We start from the raw sequence: 25,000 nt of genomic DNA on the forward strand, positions 1-25,000 counted from the left end.
TTCTGCGTGTGCACGAGATGTAATACGTCTCCATAACAGCAGGCGGCGCTAATCTGTATTCTCGCCCAAAAAAAGACAGTCCCTCCAGAAAAACGTGATTATGTGATCTCATAACTCAATGCATAATCAGCCAAAGTCTGCATATTTATTTCGGGGGCCGCATTTTTTCAAATACGGCGCACTTTCACCGCATAAATTGCTGATTTCCGCACAAAATATGCAGGGCTTGCATGATTTTCGTTGCAAAAAAGTCCCATATATCTTAGCAGAAAGTTGAAAAATGTTGCGTTTACTTCACACAAGAGCAGCCATTTCCCCTGTTGCCATGAGAACGTTATGAAGTGACGTAATTACGCGACGTGAACATCATCGAAAAGCTGCAAACCCCGCGATGAAGCCACGATGAAACTGCAGTTTTTGCAAGTTCCCGCAATTTCATCGCATAAAATTGCATAAATATCCGGCATATTCCATCACATTTTTTAAGAAAAGGTGCCGCATAAATGCTGAGAAAAAGCCAGATCAATGCTGAGAAAAAGCCAGATAAATGTTGAGAAAAAGCCAGATCAATGCTGAGAAAAAGCCAGATAAATGTTGAGAAAAAGCCAGATAAATGTTGAGAAAAAGCCAGATCAATGCTGAGAAAAAGCCAGATAAATGTTGAGAAAAAGCCAGATAAATGTTGAGAAAAAGCCAGATCAATGCTGAGAAAAAGCCAGATCAATGCTGAGAAAAAGCCAGATCAATGCTGAGAAAAAGCCAGATAAATGTTGAGAAAAAGCCAGATCAATGCTGAGAAAAAGCCAGATCAATGCTGAGAAAAAGCCAGATCAATGCTGAGAAAAAGCCTGATAAATGTTGAGTTAAAGCCTGATAAATGTTGAGTTAAAGCCAGATAAATGTTGAGTTAAAGCCAGATAAATGTTGAGAAAAAGCCAGATCAATGCTGAGAAAAAGCCAGATCAATGCTGAGAAAAATCCAGATCAATGCTGAGAAAAATCCAGATAAATGTTGAGTTAAAGCCTGATCAATGCTGAGAAAAAGCCTGATAAATGTTGAGTTAAAGCCAGATAAATGTTGAGTTAAAGCCTGATAAATGTTGAGTTAAAGCCAGATAAATGTTGAGTTAAAGCCAGATAAATGTTGAGTTAAAGCCAGATAAATGTTGAGAAAAAGGCAGATAAATGTTGAGAAAAAGCCAGATCAATGCTGAGAAAAAGGCAGATAAATGTTGAGAAAAAGCCAGATCAATGCTGAGAAAAAGCCAGATCAATGTTGAGAAAAAGCCAGATAAATGCTGAGAAAAAGCCAGATCAATGCTGAGAAAAAGCCAGATCAATGCTGAGAAAAAGCCAGATCAATGTTGAGAAATAGCCAGATCAATGCTGAGAAAAGTCCAGATCAATGTTGAGAAAAATCCAGATCAATGTTGAGAAAAAGCCAGATCAATGCTGAGAAAAAGCCAGATCAATGCTGAGAAAAAGCCAGATCAATGCTGAGAAAAATCCAGATCAATGCTGAGAAAAATCCAGATCAATGTTGAGAAAAATCCAGATCAATGTTGAGAAAAATCCAGATAAATGCTGGGAAAAAGCCAGATCAATGCTGAGAAAAAGCCAGATCAATGTTGAGAAAAAGCCAGATCAATGCTGAGAAAAAGCCAGATCAATGCTGAGAAAAATCCAGATCAATGCTGAGAAAAATCCAGATCAATGTTGAGAAAAATCCAGATCAATGTTGAGAAAAATCCAGATAAATGCTGGGAAAAAGCCAGATCAATGCTGGGAAAAAGCCAGATCAATGTTGAGAAAAAGCCAGATCAATGCTGAGAAAAAGCCAGATCAATGCTGAGAAAAATCCAGATCAATGCTGAGAAAAATCCAGATCAATGCTGAGAAAAATCCAGAGAAATGTTGAGTTAAAGCCAGAGAAATGTTGAGTTAAAGCCAGAGAAATGTTGAGTAAAAGCCAGAGAAATGTTGAGAAAAAGCCAGAGAAATGTTGAGAAAAAGCCAGAGAAATGTTGAGAAAAAGCCAGATCAATGCTGAGAAAAAGCCAGATCAATGCTGAGAAAAATCCAGATCAATGCTGAGAAAAATCCAGAGAAATGTTGAGTTAAAGCCAGAGAAATGTTGAGTTAAAGCAGAGAAATGTTGAGTTAAAGCCAGAGAAATGTTGAGCTAAAGCCAGAGAAATGTTGAGAAAAAGCCAGATAAATGTTGAGAAAAAGCCAGATCAATGCTGAGAAAAAGCCAGATCAATGCTGAGAAAAAGCCTGATAAATGTTGAGTTAAAGCCTGATAAATGTTGAGTTAAAGCCTGATAAATGTTGAGAATAATCCAGATCAATGTTGAGAAGAAGCCCCAGTAGTGAGAGTAACTGACTTGTGATGTTGTGTTGTAGCGGTCGTGGTCGTCCTGCGGGCTGACAGGATACGTGGAGAGGGTCAACTGCACCAGATCCAACCGGGACGAGTACAAGAGGTCAGTTTACTCAAACTGCTCTGACGTCCAATCAGAGTCTCTCTCTCTCTCTGTGTCTCTGTCTCTGTGTCTCTGTCTCTCTGGTGTATTAATATTTAATAATGAACATGTCTCTGGTGTATTAATAGTTAATAATGAACATGTATGGTGTATTAATATTTAATAATGAACATGTCTCTGGTGTATTAATAGTTAATAATGAACACGTATGGTGTATTAATATTTAATAATGAACATGTCTCTGGTGTATTAATAGTTAATAATGAACATGTCTGTGGTGTATTAATAGTTAATAATGAACATGTCTCTGGTGTATTAATATTTAATAATGAACATGTATGGTGTATTAATATTTAATAATGAACATGTATGGTGTATTAATATTTAATAATGAACATGTCTCTGGTGTATTAATAGTTAATAATGAACATGTCTCTGGTGTATTAATATTTAATAATGAACATGTATGGTGTATTAATATTTAATAATGAACATGTCTCTGGTGTATTAATATTTAATAATGAACATGTCTCTGGTGTATTAATATTTAATAATGAACATGTATGGTGTATTAATATTTAATAATGAACATGTCTCTGGTGTATTAATAGTTAATAATGAACATGTATGGTGTATTAATAGTTAATAATGAACATGTCTCTGGTGAATTAATATTTAATAATGAACATGTCTGTTCCAGCTGCCGCTCTGCAGTGATGGAGGAACATCTCTTCTGGAAGTTCGAGGCAGCCATGTTGGCTCTGATGGCGGCGTTCGCCGTGGTCGTGGTCATCCGTCAGCGCTGGCTCGACCGCCTCGCCTCCGAGAAGGTCCGGCGCCAGATCGAGTCCATCTAGGACGCCAGAGACACCGGAGACACAGGGACAGAACCAGGAGTTTAAAGTGATCCAGACTGAAGAGATCCAGGATCAGGACTGATGAAAACCCCAAACTTTGAGACGTTAAACGGGAACAAGAACCAGCCGAGGGTTCAAGGCCCCGAGCTGTTTGAACTTTGATCAGTGAAATCTTCTCCCAGAGGTCAATGCTCGAGTCCACAAATAAATTCAGCTTTCATTGAAATTGAAATTTTTAGGGTTAGATTATTTTTTGGGCATTTTTCAGCCTTTATTTTGACGGGACAGCTGAGGAAATGAAAGGAGAGAGAGTAGGGTATGACACACAGCAAAGGGCCGCAGGCCGGAGTCGAACCCACGGCCGCTGCGATGAGGAGTGAACCTTTATATATGTGCGCCCGATCTACCAACTGAGCCAACCGGGCGCCCAACTTTCATTGAATTTAAACGTGAAATTGCAGAACTCAGAGACTCAAACTAAGCCTGTGTAGTTCTCAGGGTTCTGGTTCCATAAAATACTAAATATACATTCAGTAGTATTTGCCGGGGACAAGTTTGAACTCGTCCAGTTAAATTTAAATTCTCAGTATTTAAGTTCAGTCTGACGGGAGAAGAGAGTTAAGGATTTAAGTTCCTTATATAATAATCTATAAAACACAAAGATTACATTTAAATTGTTGGGTCAAAGAGGGACTAGTCATAACTTTTGATGGAGAATTTCATTTTGGTTCTAAATGTAACTCTAAAACGTTATTCTTGAAGAAAGAAAGAACTGTTTCCTTCACCTGATTGGTTCAAACTGAACGAACTTGTGTGACATCATCATCTAAACCTTCTCTGATTGGTGGGCCGGACCTGACGGGCTGATCTGATTGGATGTTTACGGACTGAACAACTGATGAAGACGTGATGTTTCATTTATTCCAAATGGAATTCATTGTATTAATATTATATTATTAATTTTAGGGTTTCACTGTAAATATTTGGGGTTGTTTTTCTGGGAAGTTTCTGACTAAATAAACTGAGAAACCGTCTGTAATACGACTGATAAAGTTCCTAAAATAAAAACTGAAAAAATTTGTTCTACATACTATACTGTGACTTTTTATGATTTTTCAACATACTATACCAGTACTTTTTGAATTTGTTTCGACATACTATACTATGACTTTTTATGATTTTTTTTGACATATAGTATGATTTTTATGATTTTTCGACATACTATACTATGACTTTTTATAATTTTTTTCGACATACTATAATATAACTTTTTATGATTTTTCGACATACTATACTATGACTTTTTATAATTTTTATGTTGAGTATGTCGAAAAAAAGTCAAAAAAAGTCATAGTATAGTATGTCGAAAAATCATAGAAATTCAGAGTATAGTATGTCGAAAAAATTATAAAAAGTCATAGTATAGTATGTCGAAAAATCATAAAACGTTATACTATAGTATGTCGAAAAAAACAAAAGGCGTTCCCAGGCCAGGTTGGAGATATAATCCCTCCACCTAGTCCTGGGTCTTCCCCGAGGCCTCCTCCCAGCTGGACGTGCCTGGAAAACCTCCCTAGGGAGGCGCCCAGGGGGCATCCTTACCAGATGCCCGAACCACCTCAACTGGCTCCTTTCGACGCGAAGGAGCAGCGGCTCTACTCCGAGCTCCTCACGGATGACTGAGCTTCTCACCCTATCTCTAAGGGAGACGCCAGCCACCCTCCTGAGGAAACCCATTTCGGCCGCTTGTACCCTGGATCTCGTTCTTTCGGTCATGACCCAGCCTTCATGACCATAGGTGAGGGTAGGAACGAAAACTGACCGGTAGATTGAGAGCTTTGCCTTCTGGCTCAGCTCTCTTTTCGTCACAACAGTGCGATAAATTGAGTGTAATACCGCACCCGCTGCGCCGATTCTCCGACCAATCTCCCGCTCCATTGTTCCCTCACTCGCGAACAAGACTCCAAGGTACTTGAACTCCTTCACTTGGGGTAAGGACTCATTCCCTACCTGGAGAAGGCACTCCATCGGTTTCCTGCTGAGAACCATGGCCTCCGATTTAGAGGTGCTGATCCTCATCCCAGCCGCTTCACACTCGGCTGCGAACCGATCCAGTGAGTGCTGAAGGTCACAGGCCGACGATGCCATCAGGACCACATCATCCGCAAAAAGCAGCGATGAGATCCCCAGCTCACCAAACTGCAACCCCTCTCCACCCCGACTACGCCTCGATATCCTGTCCATAAATACTACAAACAGGATTGGTGACAAAGCGCAGCCCTGGCGGAGGCCAACTCTCACCTGAAACGAGTCCGACTTACTGCCGAGAACCCGGACACAGCTCTCGCTTTGGTTGTACAGAGATTGGATGGCCCTGAGAAGGGACCCCCTCACCCCATACTCCCGCAGCACCTCCCACAGTGTCTCCCGGGGGACCCGGTCATACGCCTTCTCCAGATCCACAAAGCACATGTAGACCGGTTGGGCATACTCCCAGGCTCCCTCCAGGATCCTTGCGAGAGTGAAGATCTGGTCCGTTGTTCCACGACCAGGACGGAATCCGCATTGTTCCTCTTCAACCTGAGGTTCGACTATCGACCAAACCCTCCTTTCCAGCACCTTGGAGTAGACTTTACCGGGGAGGCTGAGAAGTGTGATACCCCTGTAATTGGCACACACCCTCTGGTCCCCCTTTTTGAAAAGGGGAACCACCACCCCGGTCTGCCACTCCTTAGGCACCGTCCCCGACTTCCACGCAATGTTGAAGAGGCGTGTCAACCAAGACAACCCCTCCACACCCAGAGCTTTAAGCATTTCTGGACGGATCTCATCAATCCCTGGGGCTTTGCCACTGTGGAGTTGTTTAACTACCTCAGCAACTTCCACCAGGGAAATTGATGACAATCCCCCATCATCCTCCAGCTCTGCCTCTACCATAGAGGGCGTATTAGTCGGATTTAGGAGTTCCTCAAAGTGCTCCTTCCACCGCCCTATTACCTCCTCAGTTGAGGTCAGCAGCGTCCCATCCTTACTGTACACAGCTTGGATGGTTCCCCGCTTCCCCCTCCTGAGGTGGCGAACGGTTTTCCAGAAGCACCTTGGTGCCGACCGAAAGTCCTTCTCCATGTCTTCTCCGAACTTCTCCCACACCCGCTGCTTTGCCTCTTTCACGGCAGAGGCTGCAGCTAGGGCTGGGCGAAAAATCGATTTTATCGATTAACTCGAATGTGTAGTTAACGTCGATTTGTTAAAATGAAAATCGATTTTCTCCTTAACATCCGCCGACGCTCCCCTCTGGGCTCCCATAGCTCCGAACGGGCTCAGCCCTCCCCCCTGCGCGTTTGCCATAGAGATACACAAACAACATGGCAGCGACAGGGACTAACATTAATTCTTTTCTTAACTAGTAGTTTCATTACTTACTTATCCGTAATCTCCGCCGAAATGACCGGCAGCTCGCGGTGCTCTGTCCCCGGCTGAGAGTCACCTATTCTCGGATAACTGAACCACCAGCTACCGCTGACCTAAAGGACCACCACGCGGGGCACCAGAGGCGGTGTTGAGGAACTCTTTTGCGGCTAAACACATCTACTAAATGTCGCTGATACGACCGAGCTGTGACGGAGGTCTGTAGCGGCTTAACCAACTAGCAATCGCCGCTCTGTAGCACGGAGCTCCTCTTCGACGTTTGTTTCTACCGCTAGTTACTACTAGGAGCTAGCTACAGGTATGCTACATTCAAGAGACCATGGGATGTTAATGTACGTTACTCAGCAACAGGTAGAAATAGGGGCAAGGTTGCGCAATAACGTTAAAATGATTTGAACTTTTAGCGAGGAACGAGAAGTGAATTGCCTGTATGTGTGAAAACAGCTTTATCTCACGCATCCGTTTGTTTGTTGAATATATAGCACCCCCCAATCCTAAAAAAAGGAAAACACTCAAACCAATTTATATTTCCACAAAAGTGGCATGAATAATCATAATGGTATACATGCCCCATGTGTGTGCGTGTGTGTGAGTCAAAACAAAATAAAGTTAAAACTTGTTTTGAACAATTTCTTTGTCATCTGCAGATTGATTTAGGTAGGGGGAGAAAAAAATCGATTTAAATCTTAAATCGGATTTTTTTGGAAATAATCGGGGATTTTATTTTTAGGTCATATCGCCCAGCCCTAGCTGCAGCCCTTCGGGCCCTTCGGTACCTTGCCACTGCCTCCGGAGTCCCCTGGGATAACATATCCCAGAAAGACTCCTTCTTCAGTTGGACGGCTTCCCTGACCACCGGTGTCCACCACGGTGTTCGTGGGTTACCGCCCCTTGAGGCACCTAAGACCCTAAGACCATAGCTCCTCGCCGCAGCTTCAGCAATGGAAACTTTGAACATTGTCCACTCGGGTTCAATGCCCCCAGCCTCCACAGGGATGCACGAAAAGCTCCACCGGAGGTGTGAGTTGAAAGTCTGTCGGACAGGGGCCTCCTCCAGACGTTCCCAGTTCACCCGCACTACCCGTTTGGGCTTACCAGGTCTGTTCGAATCTTCCCCCACCCCCTGACCCAACTCACCACCAGATGGTGATCAGTTGACAGCTCTGCCCCTCTCTTCACCCGAGTGTCCAAAACATACGGCCTCAGATCAGATGAAACGATTATAAAATCGATCATTGACCTTTGGCCTAGGGTGCTCTGGTACCAAGTACACTTATGAGCATCCCTATGTTCGAACATGGTGTTCGTTATAGACAATCCATGACTAGCACAGAAGTCCAACAACAAACAACCACTCTGGTTTAGATCAGGGAGGCCGTTCCTCCCAATCACGCCTCTCCATGTGTCTCCATCATTGCCCACGTGCGCGTTGAAGTCCCCCAGCAGAACTATGGTGTCCCCTACTGGAGCCCCATACAGGACTCCATTCAGGGTCTCCAAGAAGGCCGAATACTCCGAGCTCTTGTTTGGTGCATACGCACAAACAACAGTCAGAGTTTTCCCCCCCACAACCCGCAGGCGTAGGGAGGCGACCCTCTCGTCCACCGGGGTAAACTCCAACGTAGCGGCGCTCAGCCGGGGACTTGTGAGTATCCCCACACCCGCCCGGCGCCTCACACCCTGGGCAACTCCGGAGAAGAAAAGAGTCCAACCCCTATCCAGGAGTATGGTTCCAGAACCGAGACTGTGCGTAGAGGTAAGCCCCACCAGATCCAACTGGTAGCGCCCCACCTCCCGCACAAGTTCCGGTTCCTTCCCCCACAGAGAGGTGACGTTCCACGTCCCCAGAGCCAGCGTCTGCTGCCCGGGTCTGGTCCGTCGAGGCCCCTGACCTTCACTGCCACCCATGTGGCAGCGCACCCGACCCCAGCGGTTCCTCCCACAGGTGGTGGGCCCATGGGTATAGTATGTCGAAAAATCATAAATAGTCATAGTGTAGTATTTTTAAAAAATCATAAAAAGTCATAGTATAGTATGTCGAAAAAAACAAAAAGTCACAGTATAGTATGTCGAAAAATCATAAAAATTCATAGTATAGTATATCGAAAAATCATAAAAAGTCATAGTATAGTATGTCGAAAAAAACTCAAAAAGTCATAGTATAGTATGTCGAAAAATCATAAAAAGTCATAGTATAGTATGTCGAAAAAAACAAAAAGTCATAGTATAGTATGTCGAAAAGTCATAAAAATTCATACTATAGTATGTCGAAAAATCAAAAAGTTATATTATAGTATGTCGAAAAGTCATAAAAAGTCATAGTATATTATGTTGAAAAAAATCATAAAAAGTCATAGTATAGTATGTCGAAAAAAACTCAAAAAGTCATAGTATAGTATGTCGAAAAAAATCATAAAAAGTTATATTATAGTATGTCGAAAAGTCATAAAAAGTCATAGTATAGTATGTCGAAAATGAACAAAAAGTCATAGTATAGTATGTCGAAAAAAACTCAAAAAGTCATAGTATAGTATGTCGAAAAGTCATAAAAATTCATAGTATAGTATGTTGAAAAAAATCATAAAAAGTCATAGTGTCGTATGTCGAAAAATCATAAAAAGTTATATTATAGTATGTCGAAAAGTCATAAAAATTCATAGTATAGTATATCGAAAAATCATAGTCATAGTGTAGTATGTTGAAAAAAAATCATAAAAAGTCATAGTATAGTATGTCGAAAAAATTATAAAAAGTCATAGTATAGTATGTTGAAAAAATCATAAAAAGTCATAGTATAGTATGTCGAAAAAAACTCAAAAAGTTATATTATAGTATTTCGAAAAAAAACAAAAAGTCATAGTATAGTATGTCGAAAAATCATAGTCATAGTGTAGTATTTTTAAAAAATCATAAAAAGTCATAGTATAGTATGTCGAAAAAATCATAAAAAGTCACAGTATAGTATGTCGAAAAATCATAAAAATTCATAGTATAGTATGTCGAAAAAAACAAAAAGTCATAGTATAGTATGTTGAAAAGTCATAAAAATTCATACTATAGTATGTCGAAAAGTCATAAAAAGTCATAGTATATTATGTTGAAAAAAATCATAAAAAGTCATAGTATAGTATGTCGAAAAAATCATAAAAAATCATAGTATAGTATGTCGAAAAAAATCATAAAAAGTAATAGTATAGTATGTCGAAAAAAACTCAAAAAGTCATAGTATAGTATGTCGAAAAATCATAAAAAGTTATATTATAGTATGTCGAAAAGTCATAAAAAGTCATAGTATAGTATGTCGAAAATGAACAAAAAGTCATAGTATAATATGTCGAAAAAAACTCAAAAAGTCATAGTATAGTATGTCGAAAAATCATAAAAAGTCATAGTATAGTATGTCGAAAAGTCATAAAAATTCATAGTATAGTATGTTGAAAAAAAATCATAAAAAGTTATAGTATAGTATGTCGAAAAAATTATAAAAAGTCATGGTGTAGTATGTCGAAAAGTCATAAAAAGTCATAGTATAGTATGTTGAAAAAAAACATAAAAAGTCATCATATAGTATGTTGAAAAAAAACTCAAAAAGTCATAGTATATTATGTTGAAAAAAATCATAAAAAGTCATAGTATAGTATGTTGAAAAAATCATAAAAAATCATAGTATAGTATGTCAAAAAAATCATAAAAAGTCATAGTATAGTATGTCGAAAAAAACTCTAAAAGTCATAGTATAGTATGTCGAAAAATCATAAGAAGTTATATTATAGTATTTCGAAAAGTCATAAAAAGTCATAGTATAGTATGTCGAAAAAAATAAAAAGTCACAGTATAGTATGTCGAAAAAAACTCAAAGTCATAGTGTAGTATGTCGAAAAATCATAAGAAGTCATAGTGTAGTATGTTTAAAAAATCATAAAAAGTCATAGTATATTATGTCGAAAAAAACTCAAAAAGTCATAGTATAGTATATCGAAAAATCATAAAAAGTCATAGTATAGTATGTCGAAAAAATCATAAAAAGTCATAGTATAGTATGTCGAAAAATCATAAAAAGTCATAGTATAATATGTCGAAAAAAACCAAAAAGTCATAGTGTAGTATGTCGAAAAATCATAGTCATAGTATAATATGTTGAAAAAATCATAAGAAGTTATAGTATAGTATGTCGAAAAAAACTCAAAAAGTCATAGTATAGTATGTCGAAAAATCATAAGAAGTTATAGTATAGTATGTCGAAAAGTCATAAAAAGTCATAGTATAGTATGTCAAAACAATTCATAAAACGTCATATTATAGTATGTCGAAAAATCATAAATAGTCATAGTATAGTATGTCGAAAAGTCATAAAAAGTTAAATAATAGTATGTCGAAAAATCATAGTCATAGTGTAGTATGTTTAAAAAATCATAAAAAGTCATAGTATAGTATGTCGAAAAAAACTCAAAAACTCATAGTAGAGTATGTCGAAAAATCATAAAAATTCATAGTATAGCATGTTGAAAAAAATCATAAAAAATCATAGTATAGTATGTCGAAAAATCATAAATAGTCATAGTTTAGTATGTCGAAAAAAAACATAAAAAGTCATAGTATAGTATGTCGAAAAAAACAAAAAGTCATAGTATAGTATGTCAAAGAAATTCATAAATAGTCATAGTATAGTATGTCAAAACAATTCATAAAAAGTCATAGTATAGTATGTCAAAACAATTCATAAAAACGTCATAGTATAGTTTGTCGAAAAATCATAAAAAGTTATATTATAGTATGTCGAAAAGTCATAAAAATTTATAGTATATCGAAAAATCATAAATAGTCATAGTGTAGTATTTTGAAAAAATCATAAAAAGTCATAGTATAGTATGTCGAAAAAAAACAAAAAGTCATAGTATAGTATGTCGAAAAATCATATTCATAGTGTAGTATGTCGAAAAATCATAGTCATAGTATAATATGTAGAAAAAATCATAAGAAGTTATAGTATGTCGAAAAAAACTCAAAAACTCATAGTATAGTATGTCGAAAAATCATAAAAATTCATAGTATAGTATGTCGATAAATCATAAAAAGTCATAGTATAGTATGTCGAAAAAAACTCAAAAAGTCATAGTATAGTAGGTCAAAAAATCATAAAAACTCAAATTATAGTATGTCGAAAAATCATAAATAGTCATAGTATAGTATGTCGAAAAAAACAAAAAGTCATAGTATAGTATGTCGAAAAAAACAAAAAGTCATAGTATAGTATGTCAAAGAAATTCATAAATAGTCATAGTATAGTATGTCGAAAAGTCATAAAAAGTCAAATTATAGTATGTCGAAAAATCATAAATAGTCATAGTATAATATGTTGAAAAAATCATAAGAAGTTATATTATAGTATGTCGAAAAAATTATAAAAAGTCATAGTATAGTATGTCAAAGAAATTCATAAAAAGTCATATTATAGTATGTCAAAACAATTCATAAAAAGTCATAGTATAGAATGTCGAAAAAATCATAAAAAGTTATAGTATAGTATGTCGAAGAAATCTCAAAACGTCATATAGTATGTCGAAAAAAACTCAAAAAGTCATAGTATAGTATGTCGAAAAAACTCAAAACGTCATAGTATAGTATGTCGAAAAAATTATAAAAAGTCATAGTTTAGTATGTCGAAAAGTCATAAAAAGTCATAGTATAGTATGTCGAAAAAAACAAAAAGTCATAGTATAGTATGTCAAAGAAATTCATAAATAGTCATAGTATAGTATTTCGAAAAAATAATAAGTCACAGTATAGTATGTCGAAAAATCATAAAAAGTTATATTATAGTATGTCGAAAAGTCATAAAAATTTATAGTATATCGAAAAATCATAAATAGTCATAGTGTAGTATTTTGAAAAAATCATAAAAAGTCATAGTATAGTATGTCGAAAAAAAACAAAAAGTCATAGTATAGTATGTCGAAAAATCATATTCATAGTGTAGTATGTCGAAAAATCATAGTCATAGTATAATATGTCGAAAAAATCATAAGAAGTTATAGTATGTCGAAAAAAACTCAACAACTCATAGTATAGTATGTCGAAAAAACATAAAAATTCATAGTATAGTATGTCGAAAAAAACTCAAAAAGTCATAGTATAGTATGTCAAAAAATCATAAAAACTCAAATTATAGTATGTCAAAGAAATTAATAAAAAGTCATAGTATAGTATGTCAAAGAAATTCATAAAAAGTCACAGTATAATATTTCGAAAAAATCATAAGAACTTATGTTATAGTATGTCGAAAAGTCATAAATAGTCATAGTGTAGTATGTTTAAAAAATCATAACAAGTCATAGTATAGTATGTCGAAAAAAACTCAAAACGTCATATAGTATGTCGAAAAAAACTCAAAAAGTCATAGTATAGTATGTCGAAAAATCATAAAAAGTTATATGATAGTATGTCGAAAAAACATAAAAAGTTATATTATAGTATGTCGAAAAGTCATAAAAAGTCATAGTATAGTATGTCAAAGAAATTCATAAAAAGTCATAGTATATGTCGAAAAAATCAGAAGAATTTATATTATAGTATGTCGAAAAGTCATAAATAGTCATAGTGTAGTATGTTTAAAAAATCATAACAAGTCATAGTATAGTATGTCGAAAAATCATAAAAAGTCATAGTATAGTATGTCAAAACAATTCATAAAAAGTCATAGTATAGTATTTCGAAAAAATAATAAAAAGTCACAGTATAGTATGTCGAAAAAAAACTCAAAAAGTCATAGTATAGTTTGTCGAAAAATCATAAAAAGTTATATTATAGTATGTGGAAAAGTCATAAAAATTCATAGTATAGTATATCGAAAAATCATAAATAGTCATAGTGTAGTATGTTGAAAAAATCATAAAAAGTCATAGTATAGTATGTCAAAACAATTCATAAAAAGTCATATTATAGTATGTCGAAAAATCATAAAAAGTCATTGTATAGTATGTCGAAAAAATTATAAAAAGTCATAGTATAGTATGTTGAAAAAATCATAAAAAGTCATAGTATAGTATGTCAAAACAATTCATAAAAAGTTATATTATAGTATGTCAAAAATCATAAAAAGTCATAGTATAGTATGTCGAAAGAATCCATCCATCTTCGTCCGCTTATCCGGTCTCGGGTCGCGGGGGTAGCAGCTCCAGCAGGGGACCCCAAACTTCCCTTTCCCGAGCCACATTAACCAGCTCCGACTGGGGGATCCCGAGGCGTTCCCAGGCCAGGTTGGAGATATAATCCCTCCACCTAGTCCTGGGTCTTCCCCGAGGCCTCCTCCCAGCTGGACGTGGTACACGTAGACCGGTTGGGCATACTCCCAGGCTCCCTCCAGGATCCTTGCGAGAGTAAAGATCTGGTCCATTGTTCCACGACCAGGACGGAATCCACATTGTTCCTCTTCAATCTGAGGTTTGACTATGTCGAAAGAATAATAAATAAATAAAAGTTATATTAAAGTAATAGTTTAGTGTCGAAAAAAACTCAAGAAGTCATAGTATAGTATGTCGAAAAGTCATAAAAAGTCTAATTTTTTCCACATACTATACTATGACTTTTTATGATTTTTTCGACATACTATCCTATTACTTTTTGAGTTTTTTTCAACATACTATACTATGACTTTTTATAATTTTTCAAGATACTATAGTATGACTTTTTACGATTTTTTTCAACATACTATACTATTTCTTTTTGAGTTTTTTTCAACATACTATAGTATGACTTTTTAAACTTTTTTTAACGTACTATACTATGACTTTTTATGGATTTGGCCGACATACTATACTAATGACTTGTTATGAATTTTTTAGACATACTATACTATGACTTTTTATGACTTTTCAACATACTATACTATGACTTTTTGAGTTTTTTCAACATACTATACTACGACTTTTTGAGTTTTTTTTGACATACCATATTATAACTTTTTATGATTTTTTGACATACTATAATATAACGTTTTACGATTTTTTCGACATACTATACTATGACTTTATGATTTTTTTTCGACATACTATACTATAATTTTTAATGATTTTTTCGACATACTACACTATGACTTTTTATGATTTTTCGACATACTATAACTTTTTATGATTTTTTCAACATACTATACTATGACTTTTTATGATTTTTCGACATACTATAATATAACTTTTTATGATTTTTTCAACATACTATACTATGACTTTTTATGATTTTTCGACATACTATACTATGACTTTTTATGATTTTTCGACATACTATACTATGACTTTTTATGATTTTTTTCGACATACTATACTATGACTTTTTATGATTTTTCAAGATACTATAGTATGACTTTTTACGATTTTTTTCGACATACTATACTATTTCTTTGAGTTTTTTTCAACATACTATACTATGACTTTTTATGAATTTTTCCGACATACTATACTATGACTTTTTGAGTTTTTTACGACATACTATACTATGACTTTTTACGATTTTTCAACATACTATACTATGACTTTTTATGATTTTTCAACATACTATACTATGACTTTTTACGATTTTTCAACATACTATACTATGACTTTTTATGATTTTTCAACATACTATACTATGACTTTTTACGATTTTTCAACATACTATACTATGACTTTTTGAGTTTTTTACGACATACTATACTATGACTTTTTACGATTTTTTTCGACATACTATATTATGACTTTTTGAGTTTTTTCAACATACTATACTATGACTTTTTATGAATTTTTCCGACATACTATACTATGACTTTTTATCATTTTTCGAGATACTATACTATGAATTTTTGAGTTTTTTACGACATACTATACTATGACTTTTTATGATTTTTCGACAAACTATACTATTACTTTTTGAGTTTTTTTCAACATACTATAGTATGACTTTTTTAAGTTTTTTTCAACATACTATAGTATGACTTTTTTAAGTTCTTTTTAACGTACTATACCAGTAGTTTTTGAGTTTTTTACGATATACTATACTATGACTTTTTATGATTTTTCGACATAATTTAACTTTTTATGATTTTGTCGACATACTACACTATGACTTTATGATTTTTTTCGACATACTATACTATGACTTTTTACGATTTTTTTCAACATACTATTCTGTCTATGATTTTTTTCAACATACTATCCTATCACTTTTTGAGTTTTTTTCAACATACTATAGTATGACTTTTTTAAGTTCTTTTTAACGTACTATACCAGTAGTTTGAGTTTTTTACGATATACTATACTATGACTTTTTTCAACATACTATACTATGACTTTTTACGATTTTTTTCAACATACTATTCTGACTTTGATTTTTTTCAACATACTATCCTATTACTTTTTGAGTTTTTTTCAACATACTATAGTATGACTAAGTTTTTTTTAACGTACTATACCAGTAGTTTTTGAGTTTTTTACGACATACTATACTATGACTTTTTTCAACATACTATACTATGACTTATGATTTTTCGACATACTATACTATGACTTTTTGAGTTTTTTTCAACATACTATAGTATGACTTTTTTAAGTTTTTTTTAACGTACTATACCAGTAGTTTGAGTTTTTTACGACATACTATACTATGACTTTTTATGATTTTTTTCGACATACTATACTATGACTTTTTACGATTTTTTTCGACATACTATACTATGACTTTTTATGATTTTTCGACATACTATACTATGACTTTTTATGATTTTTCGACATACTATAATATGACTTTTTATGATTTTTTTCGACATACTATACTATGACGTTTTGAGATTTTTTCGACATACTATAATATGACTTTTTATGATTTTTCGACATACTATAATATGACTTTTTATGATTTTTTCAACATACTATACTATGACTTTTTATGATTTTTCGACATACTATACTATGACTTTTTATGATTTTTTTCGACATACTATACTATGACTTTTTATGATTTTTCAAGATACTATAGTATGACTTTTTACGATTTTTTTCGACATACTATACTATTTCTTTGAGTTTTTTTCAACATACTATACTATGACTTTTTATGAATTTTTCCGACATACTATACTATGACTTTTTGAGTTTTTTACGACATACTATACTATGACTTTTTACGATTTTTCAACATACTATACTATGACTTTTTATGATTTTTCAACATACTATACTTTTTATGATTTTTTGAGATACTATACTATGACTTTTTGAGTTTTTTACGACATACTATACTATGACTTTTTACGATTTTTTTCGACATACTATATTATGACTTTTTGAGTTTTTTCAACATACTATACTATGACTTTTTATGAATTTTTCCGACATACTATACTATGACTTTTTATCATTTTTCGAGATACTATACTATGAATTTTTGAGTTTTTTACGACATACTATACTATGACTTTTTATGATTTTTCGACAAACTATACTATTACTTTTTGAGTTTTTTTCAACATACTATAGTATGACTTTTTTAAGTTTTTTTCAACATACTATAGTATGACTTTTTTAAGTTCTTTTTAACGTACTATACCAGTAGTTTTTGAGTTTTTTACGATATACTATACTATGACTTTTTATGATTTTTCGACATAATTTAACTTTTTATGATTTTGTCGACATACTACACTATGACTTTATGATTTTTTTCGACATACTATACTATGACTTTTTACGATTTTTTTCAACATACTATTCTGTCTATGATTTTTTTCAACATACTATCCTATCACTTTTTGAGTTTTTTTCAACATACTATAGTATGACTTTAAGTTTTTTTTAACGTACTATACCAGTAGTTTTTGAGTTTTTTACGACATACTATACTATGACTTTTTTCAACATACTATACTATGACTTATGATTTTTCGACATACTATACTATGACTTTTTGAGTTTTTTTCAACATACTATAGTATGACTTTTTTAAGTTTTTTTTAACGTACTATACCAGTAGTTTGAGTTTTTTACGACATACTATACTATGACTTTTTATGATTTTTTTCGACATACTATACTATGACTTTTTACGATTTTTTTCGACATACTATACTATGAATTTTTATGATTTTTTCGACATACTATAATATAACTTTTTATGCCTTTTTTGGACAGATTTCGCTTCGTGAAATACTCTTATAACTTCACTTTAATCAGGAGTTTCTGCTGTTTGATGAATCATCAGTGAATTCATGAATCAAACATTCTTTAATCAAAGTCAAAAAAACTCTTAAAAACACAAATTATTAAACATGACAACAAACAGTTCCCAGATCCATCAGCAGAGATCTCCAGCTGATTACATTTAACATAATCATTTAAAGGATTATTATCTGAACGAGTTTCCGTTAAAAACGCGAGACGGAAAGAAAAATGTCAAAAAGTATCTTCTGTCCATCAGCAGTCTTTTTAAAAACCGCCTCCGTCAGTTGATTGGCTGGTAGGCCGCCGCCGTGACCGCCACCCTCTTCCGGATGCAGACGTAGACTCCGCCCAGAACCAGGAGGATCATGGGAGTTCCCAGCCCGACCGCCATGATGGCGAGGACCAGCGGGGAGAAGGATTCAACGGGAGGAGAGCCGGAGCCAATCAGCACTGTCCTGTACAGGAAACAGGAAACACAAGCACAGAGAGTCAGGGCGTTTACACCAACGCGTAGATCCTACGGCGCCATTTTGATGCTACCAAGCCATCACCTCCCGTTAGCATCCCATTAGCATCCCACTGACTGCCATTCATTTTGAATGAAAGAGTGAATGAAGGGGATGAATGAGTGAATGAGTGAATGAATGAGTGAATGAGTGAACTGACCAGAGGAGGAATTTAGTGCTGTTGTAGAAGGGGATGAATGAGTGAGTGAATGAATGAAAGAGTGAATGAAGGGGATGAATGAGTGAACTGACCAGAGGAGGAATTTAGTGCTGTTGTAGAAGGGGATGAATGAGTGAATGAGTGAATGAGTGAAAGAGTGAACTGACCAGCGGAGGAATCTCGTGCTGTTGTAGAAGGGGATGAATGAGTGAATGAGTGAAAGAGTGAACTGACCAGCGGAGGAACCGGGTGCTGTTGTAGAAGGGGTCGCCGGCGAGGCCGAAGCTCACGTTGAGTCCGACCGTCTGAGGTTCTGCGTAGAACGCCCGGACCAGCCCGGACGCCCTCGCCGTGTCCTCGCTGCTCTGCGGCCGCGGTGCCGAGTGATGACACGGCGTGGCGTTCTCCACGGACGAGTCCCGCCCCCGGGACGCCACGGGCTTCCACTGCAGGAACCCCAAAATCTCAGAGCTGCCGTTCTCAGAGGACAGCCACCGGGACACCTGGGGGGGGGGCAGGATCATATACTGTCTGATGTAGCTTCCTGTCTGTCTGTCTGTCTGTCTGCCCGTCTGTCTGCCTGCCCATCTGTCTGTCTGCCTGTCTGTCTGTCTCTCTGCCTGTCTGTCTGTCTCTCTGCCTGTCCATCTGTCTGTCTGCCTGTCTGTCTGTCTCTCTGCCTGTCTGTCTGTCTCTCTGCCTGTCCATCTGTCTGTCTGCCTGTCTGTCTACCTGTCTACCTGTCTGTTTGCCTGTCTGTCTGCCTGCCTGTCTCTCTGCCTGCCTACCTGCCTGCCTGCCTGTCTGTCTGTCCATCTGTCTGTCTGCTTGTCTGTCTGTCTGTCTCTCTGTCTGCCTGCCTGTCTGTCTGCCTGCCTGTCTCTCTGCCTGTCCATCTGTCTGTCTGTCTGTCTGTCTGCCTGTCTACCTGTCTGTCTCTCTACCTGTCTGCCTGCCTGTCTGCCTGCCTGCCTGTCTCTCTGCCTGTCTACCTGTCTGCCTGTCTGTCTGTGATGTAACCAACCTTGAATATAGATGGTGTGAATTCGTCGTCTATGGAGCGCTGGACCTCCACTCTGCTGGGACGATAAGCCCCGCCCACCGCCTGCAGCTCCAGCAGGAAGCGTGACTGCGTTGCCCGCGGCAACACGCCATCCAGCCATACCTCCACCTGGGAGGAGTTGGCCGTGTGCAGGAGGCGGGGCCACGACTCAGCCCGCCCCCCCTCCCCAAACACAGACAGCTGAGAGGAAAACACATATATAGATATATTATATTATTATATATCTGTAAATTATAGAGTGTGGTCTAGACCTCCTCTATCTGTAAATTATAGAGTGGTCTAGACCTCCTCTATCTGTAAATTATAGAGTGGTCTAGACCTCCTCTATCTGTAAATTATAGAGTGGTCTAGACCTCCTCTATCTGTAAATTATAGAGAGTGGTCTAGACCTCCTCTATCTGTAAATTATAGAGTGTGGTCTAGACCTCCTCTAGAGTGTCTCGAGATAACTCGTTAGGATTTGATGCTATAAATAAATTGAATTGAAATTGAAATTGACTGGTAACGAATTACATTCAAAATCACATCGCAGGAGAAAGTCTATTCCACCCATTTTTGAAAATATTAAATTGGGGACAGTAAACCAAAAGGACTGCCTGTTATTAACAAAAGATTTTAACCATTTCAATTTCAAGACGCCATTCATTATATTGAAATCAATCGCATTCACACCTCCATCTTCATAGTTTTCATATTATTATTTTTATAATTACATATATATATATATATATATATATTATATTATTATATATATTATATATTATATTATTATAATTATCATATATATTATATATTATATTATTATAATTAGTATATATATTATATTATTATAATTATCATATATATTATATATTAGATTATTATAATTATTATATATTTATATATTATATTATTATAATTATTATACAGAGATATATTATATTATAATTATTACACTTCTGGCTGTAGTAGTGTGCGTGTGTGTGTGTGTGTGTGTGTGTGTGTGTGAGTGTAGTGTGTGTGTAGTGTGTGATGTGTGTGTGTGTAGTGTGTGTAGTGTGTGTAGTGTGTGTGTAGTGTGTGATGTGTGTGTGTGTAGTGTGTGTGTGTGTGATGTGTGTGTGTAGTGTGTGTGTAGTGTGTGTGTGTGTGTGTGTGTAGTGTGTGTGTGTGTGTGTGTGTGTGTGTGTGTGTGTAGTGTGTGTGTGTGTGTGTGTGTGTGTGTGTAGTGTGTGTGTGTGTGTGTGTAGTGTGTGTGTGTGTGTGTGTGTGTAGTGTGTGTGTGTGTGTGTGTAGTGTGTGTGTGTAGTGTGTGTGTGTGTGTGTGTGTGTGTGTGTAGTGTGTGTGTGTGTGTAGTGTGTGTGTGTGTGTGTGTGTGTGTAGTGTGTGTGTGTGTGTAGTGTGTAGTGTGTGTGTGTGTGTGTGTAGTGTGTGTGTGTGTGTGTGTGTGTGTGTGTGTGTGTGTGTAGTGTGTGTGTAGTGTGTGATGTGTGTGTGTAGTGTGTGATTGTGTGTGTGTGTGTGTGTGTGTGAGTAGTGTGTGTGTGTAGTGTGTGTGTGATGTGTGTGATGTGTGTGTGTAGTGTGTGTGTAGTGTGTGTGTGTGTGTAGTGTGTGATTGTGTGTGTAGTGTGTGATTGTGTGTGTGTGTGTGTGTGTGTGTAGTGTGTGTGTGTGTAGTGTGTGTGTGTGTGTGTGTGTGTGTAGTGTGTGTAGTGTGTGTAGTGTGTGTGTAGTGTGTGATGTGTGTGTGTGTAGTGTGTGTGTGTGTGTGATGTGTGTGTGTAGTGTGTGTGTGTGTGTGTGTGTAGTGTGTGATGTGTGTGTAGTGTGTGTGTGTAGTGTGTGTGTGTGTGTAGTGTGTGTGTGTAGTGTGTGTGTGTGTGTGTAGTGTGTGTAGTGTGTGTAGTGTGTGTGTAGTGTGTGATGTGTGTGTGTGTAGTGTGTGTGTGTGTGATGTGTGTGTGTAGTGTGTGTGTAGTGTGTGTGTGTGTGTGTGTGTGTGTAGTGTGTGTGTGTGTGTGTGTGTGTGTGTGTAGTGTGTGTGTGTGTGTGTGTGTGTGTGTAGTGTGTGTGTGTGTGTAGTGTGTGTGTGTGTGTGTGTGTGTGTAGTGTGTGTGTGTGTGTGTAGTGTGTGTGTGTGTAGTGTGTGTGTGTGTGTGTGTGTGTGTAGTGTGTGTGTGTGTGTGTGTGTGTGTGTGTGTGTGTGTAGTGTGTGTGTGTGTGTGTGTGTAGTGTGTGTGTGTGTAGTGTGTGTGTGTGTGTGTGTGTGTGTGTAGTGTGTGTGTGTGTGTGTGTGTGTGTGTGTGTGTGTAGTGTGTGTGTGTGTGTAGTGTGTAGTGTGTGTGTGTGTGTAGTGTGTGTGTGTGTGTGTGTGTGTAGTGTGTGTGTGTGTGTGTAGTGTGTGTGTGTGTGTGTGTGTGTGTAGTGTGTGTGTGTAGTGTGTAGTGTGTGTGTGTGTGTAGTGTGTGATGTGTGTGTGTGATGTGTGTGTGTGATGTGTGTGTGTAGTGTGTGTAGTGTGTGTAGTGTGTGTAGTGTGTGTCTGTGACCTCTGACCTGTAGGCACAGCGAGCCGTTGGCGAAGGTGGCGTTGTCGGGGGCAACGCCACAGAGCCGGGCGCTGGGCCCTGATAGGACGAGACGGGACCAGAGGAAGCTCCCCAGCTCGTAGGGCGGGAAGAGGTCAGAGGTCGGCTCAGCCGTGTTGTTGACGTCATCATACTCCAACAGCTGGGGCAGGAAGTAGGGGTATTATGGGATGTGAAATCTGTAAATTATAGAGAGTGGTCTAGACCTCCTCTATCTGTAAATTATAGAGAGTGGTCTAGACCTCCTCTATCTGTAAATTATAGAGTGTGGTCTAGACCTCCTCTATCTGTAAATTATAGAGTGTGGTCTAGACCTCCTCTAGAGTGTCTCGAGATAACTCTTGTTAGGATTTGATGCTATAAATAAATTGAATTGAAATTGAAATTGACTGGTAACGAATTACATTCAAAATCACATCGCAGGAGAAAGTCTATTCCACCCATTTTTGAAAATATTAAATTGGGGACAGTAAACCAAAAGGACTGCCTGTTATTAACAAAAGATTTTAACCATTTCAATTTCAAGACGCCATTCATTATATTGAAATCAATCGCATTCACACCTCCATCTTCATAGTTTTTAACCATGTTACGTTTCCTTATGTACTGACATTTGTTCCTCCATATGAAATTAAAATGGATCTTGTTTATGGCTGTGAGGAGAAAGCCGGGTAGATAAGTCTGGATAAGCTGTCCATTTTGGATAATAAGACTCAAAAACTGTGATATCTCTCTGCAGCCACCTATTTAAGATTAATTTACACTTTTCTATATTGTTCCATACATTCATTTTGTCTGATATTGTCTTATCCTTAGAAATAACAATCCCCAAGTATTTAACTTCTGACTTAACCTTTATGTTATAGGAAGTAGCTTTTCAAAGTAAGAGTGTCTGACCCTGCTGAAGACGGTGGCGCTGCTGTACAGGACGCTGCTCTCCGGCTCCACCTTCAGGCTGCCGCTGACGTTACGGGACACAAACTCCTTCCAGTTCACCTGACGGACACAAACAGCAGTGATGTCACACTGTACAGACCAATCAGAGCCCTGGATCAGACGGTCTCTTCAGTCTAACACCAACTAGGAGTTAACAAAGTCACCAAAAACTGTCTAAACTTCTGAATATAAATAGTAAAAGCTTGGAGTCATTCCTCTGCAACATGTTGTCAGTTTCTCCCCCGTCCAGTTCTTCAGGTTTTGGATTTAGAAGTTGTAAGAGCCACATATTGTATGTTGTTTATGGTCTCACTTATATTATTTATTGATTATAATTAGGGTTGGGTATTATTATGGCTTGGTAGCATCAAAATGGCGCCATAGGAGCTACGCATTCCGAGGAGAGGCTCACCCCATTGGTTGATAGAGCTCAACAGTCCCGCCCACAGAAGGTTCCAGAAGTAAAACTACAATTTCTCCATTGACAGTTGGAGTATAAGCCATGAAATGGTAACCGTCGATGGTGGACTTAAAACCAGCTACGACTTGACTCAGAGATTGTATATGATCATATAGACGCCACTAATCATGGGGCACTACCCTTGTTTAGAGAGAAATGTCTTTTATTCACGATGTCTTGGATAAGTACTTCATTACCCACAATCCCACAGTGATGCCTCTGATTGGTGGAGCTCATGCTGGCGAGGAGGGGACTGCCTGCACGATCCGTCACGACGATTTACGACACTGCACGAATCACGATCGGTTCCACGCTTCTGACGTTAGCCTCCGCCGGGAAGCTAACGTTAGTTTAGCTAACAGCTAGTTCAGCTAACCGCTAGCTGACAGCTTGATTCAGTCTAAAATAACGTTAACTCAAACTTAACACTGGGTGAAGCCGGCTACAGCTGACGTAACAGCCGTTATATATGTTAACGGTTATTTTCAGGTTTATTTTGAGTCTTTAAAGTTATTACATGCTGTCTCAGCTAGCGGTTAGCTGTTAGCTAAGCTAACGATAGCTTCCTTTATTCAGCTGTGCGCGGTGGTTTATAGGATGAGTAGTTCCTTCGCTCTGAGATGACGATATGTATACAGTGTTGTACCTTTGACTTTTTGGGGATTTTCTGTTCGTTTTTTCACTCTAAATGCTACGTTGTATGCTAATGAGTCATGTCCCATCTGGTTAGCCTAAGGCACGGTCTAAAACTCTTTATATACCGATTTATTCAGACGTCAACGGGAGAAATGAAGGGAAACTTACTTCTGGAACCCAAGGTCTCTCAGAGGAGGGGCGGGCAAGTTGGTAAGCTTCTCCTCTGGCCGCAGTAGCGTACTTTTTTAGCTCCTACTTCAGAGCAGGGGGGTCAGCCTCTTCTCGGACCGCGAACATCCTATGGCGCCATTTTGCTGCTACCAAGCCATCACCTCCGTTAGCATCCCATTGACTGCCATTCATTTTGACGTCACTTTGACAGAGAATAACTTTACATCTGAAGAGTTTAAAGACTCTATTTGTCCGTTGTTTATTTCTAAAGAAACACGACAATGTATAAAAGGCTCCATTACCTTGTACCTCACGTTATGGCTCCGTAGCAGACGTTTTTATAAAAATAGGCTAACGATTGGGTCATAACCACGAGACTTACTGTCTCATAGTAGAGGAATTACCGTATAGTACAGGAGAAGCTCTCAGGCAGTTTGGACTTCCATTAGCTGTTTAAGTTTAATTACTAATGTTAACTATCATTTTAGTGATCAATAATTAGCCTGTGTCTATGTTATCTCCTTACATATACCTACGCTCTC

General features: G+C 37.1%; 2 protein-coding genes across 2 annotated transcripts in view; one reads left to right on the plus strand and one right to left on the minus strand.

Annotated features, from left to right (window-relative positions):
* jtb (jumping translocation breakpoint) overlaps positions 1–3,343 on the plus strand; it is a 5,249-nt gene extending 1,906 nt beyond the window's left edge. Inside the window, exons 4-5 of the mRNA XM_031322934.2 lie at positions 2,407–2,486; positions 3,187–3,343. Of these exons, the coding sequence (XP_031178794.2) occupies positions 2,407–2,486; positions 3,187–3,343 (237 nt within the window). The remainder of the gene's footprint in view (positions 1–2,406; positions 2,487–3,186) is intronic.
* A 14,659-nt stretch (positions 3,344–18,002) lies between these two features.
* The window catches only part of LOC116066770 (glycosylated lysosomal membrane protein), an 8,701-nt gene continuing 1,703 nt past the window's right edge, over positions 18,003–25,000 (minus strand). The window contains exons 3-7 of the mRNA XM_031322933.2: positions 23,153–23,251; positions 22,224–22,397; positions 19,646–19,864; positions 18,856–19,124; positions 18,003–18,410 (exon numbers count right to left, since the gene is read on the minus strand). Coding sequence (XP_031178793.1) covers positions 18,236–18,410; positions 18,856–19,124; positions 19,646–19,864; positions 22,224–22,397; positions 23,153–23,251 — 936 coding nt within the window. The 3' untranslated portion in view covers positions 18,003–18,235. The remainder of the gene's footprint in view (positions 18,411–18,855; positions 19,125–19,645; positions 19,865–22,223; positions 22,398–23,152; positions 23,252–25,000) is intronic.

This window comes from Sander lucioperca, chromosome 16, assembly GCF_008315115.2.
Source record: "Sander lucioperca isolate FBNREF2018 chromosome 16, SLUC_FBN_1.2, whole genome shotgun sequence".
NCBI lineage: Eukaryota > Metazoa > Chordata > Actinopteri > Perciformes > Percidae > Sander > Sander lucioperca.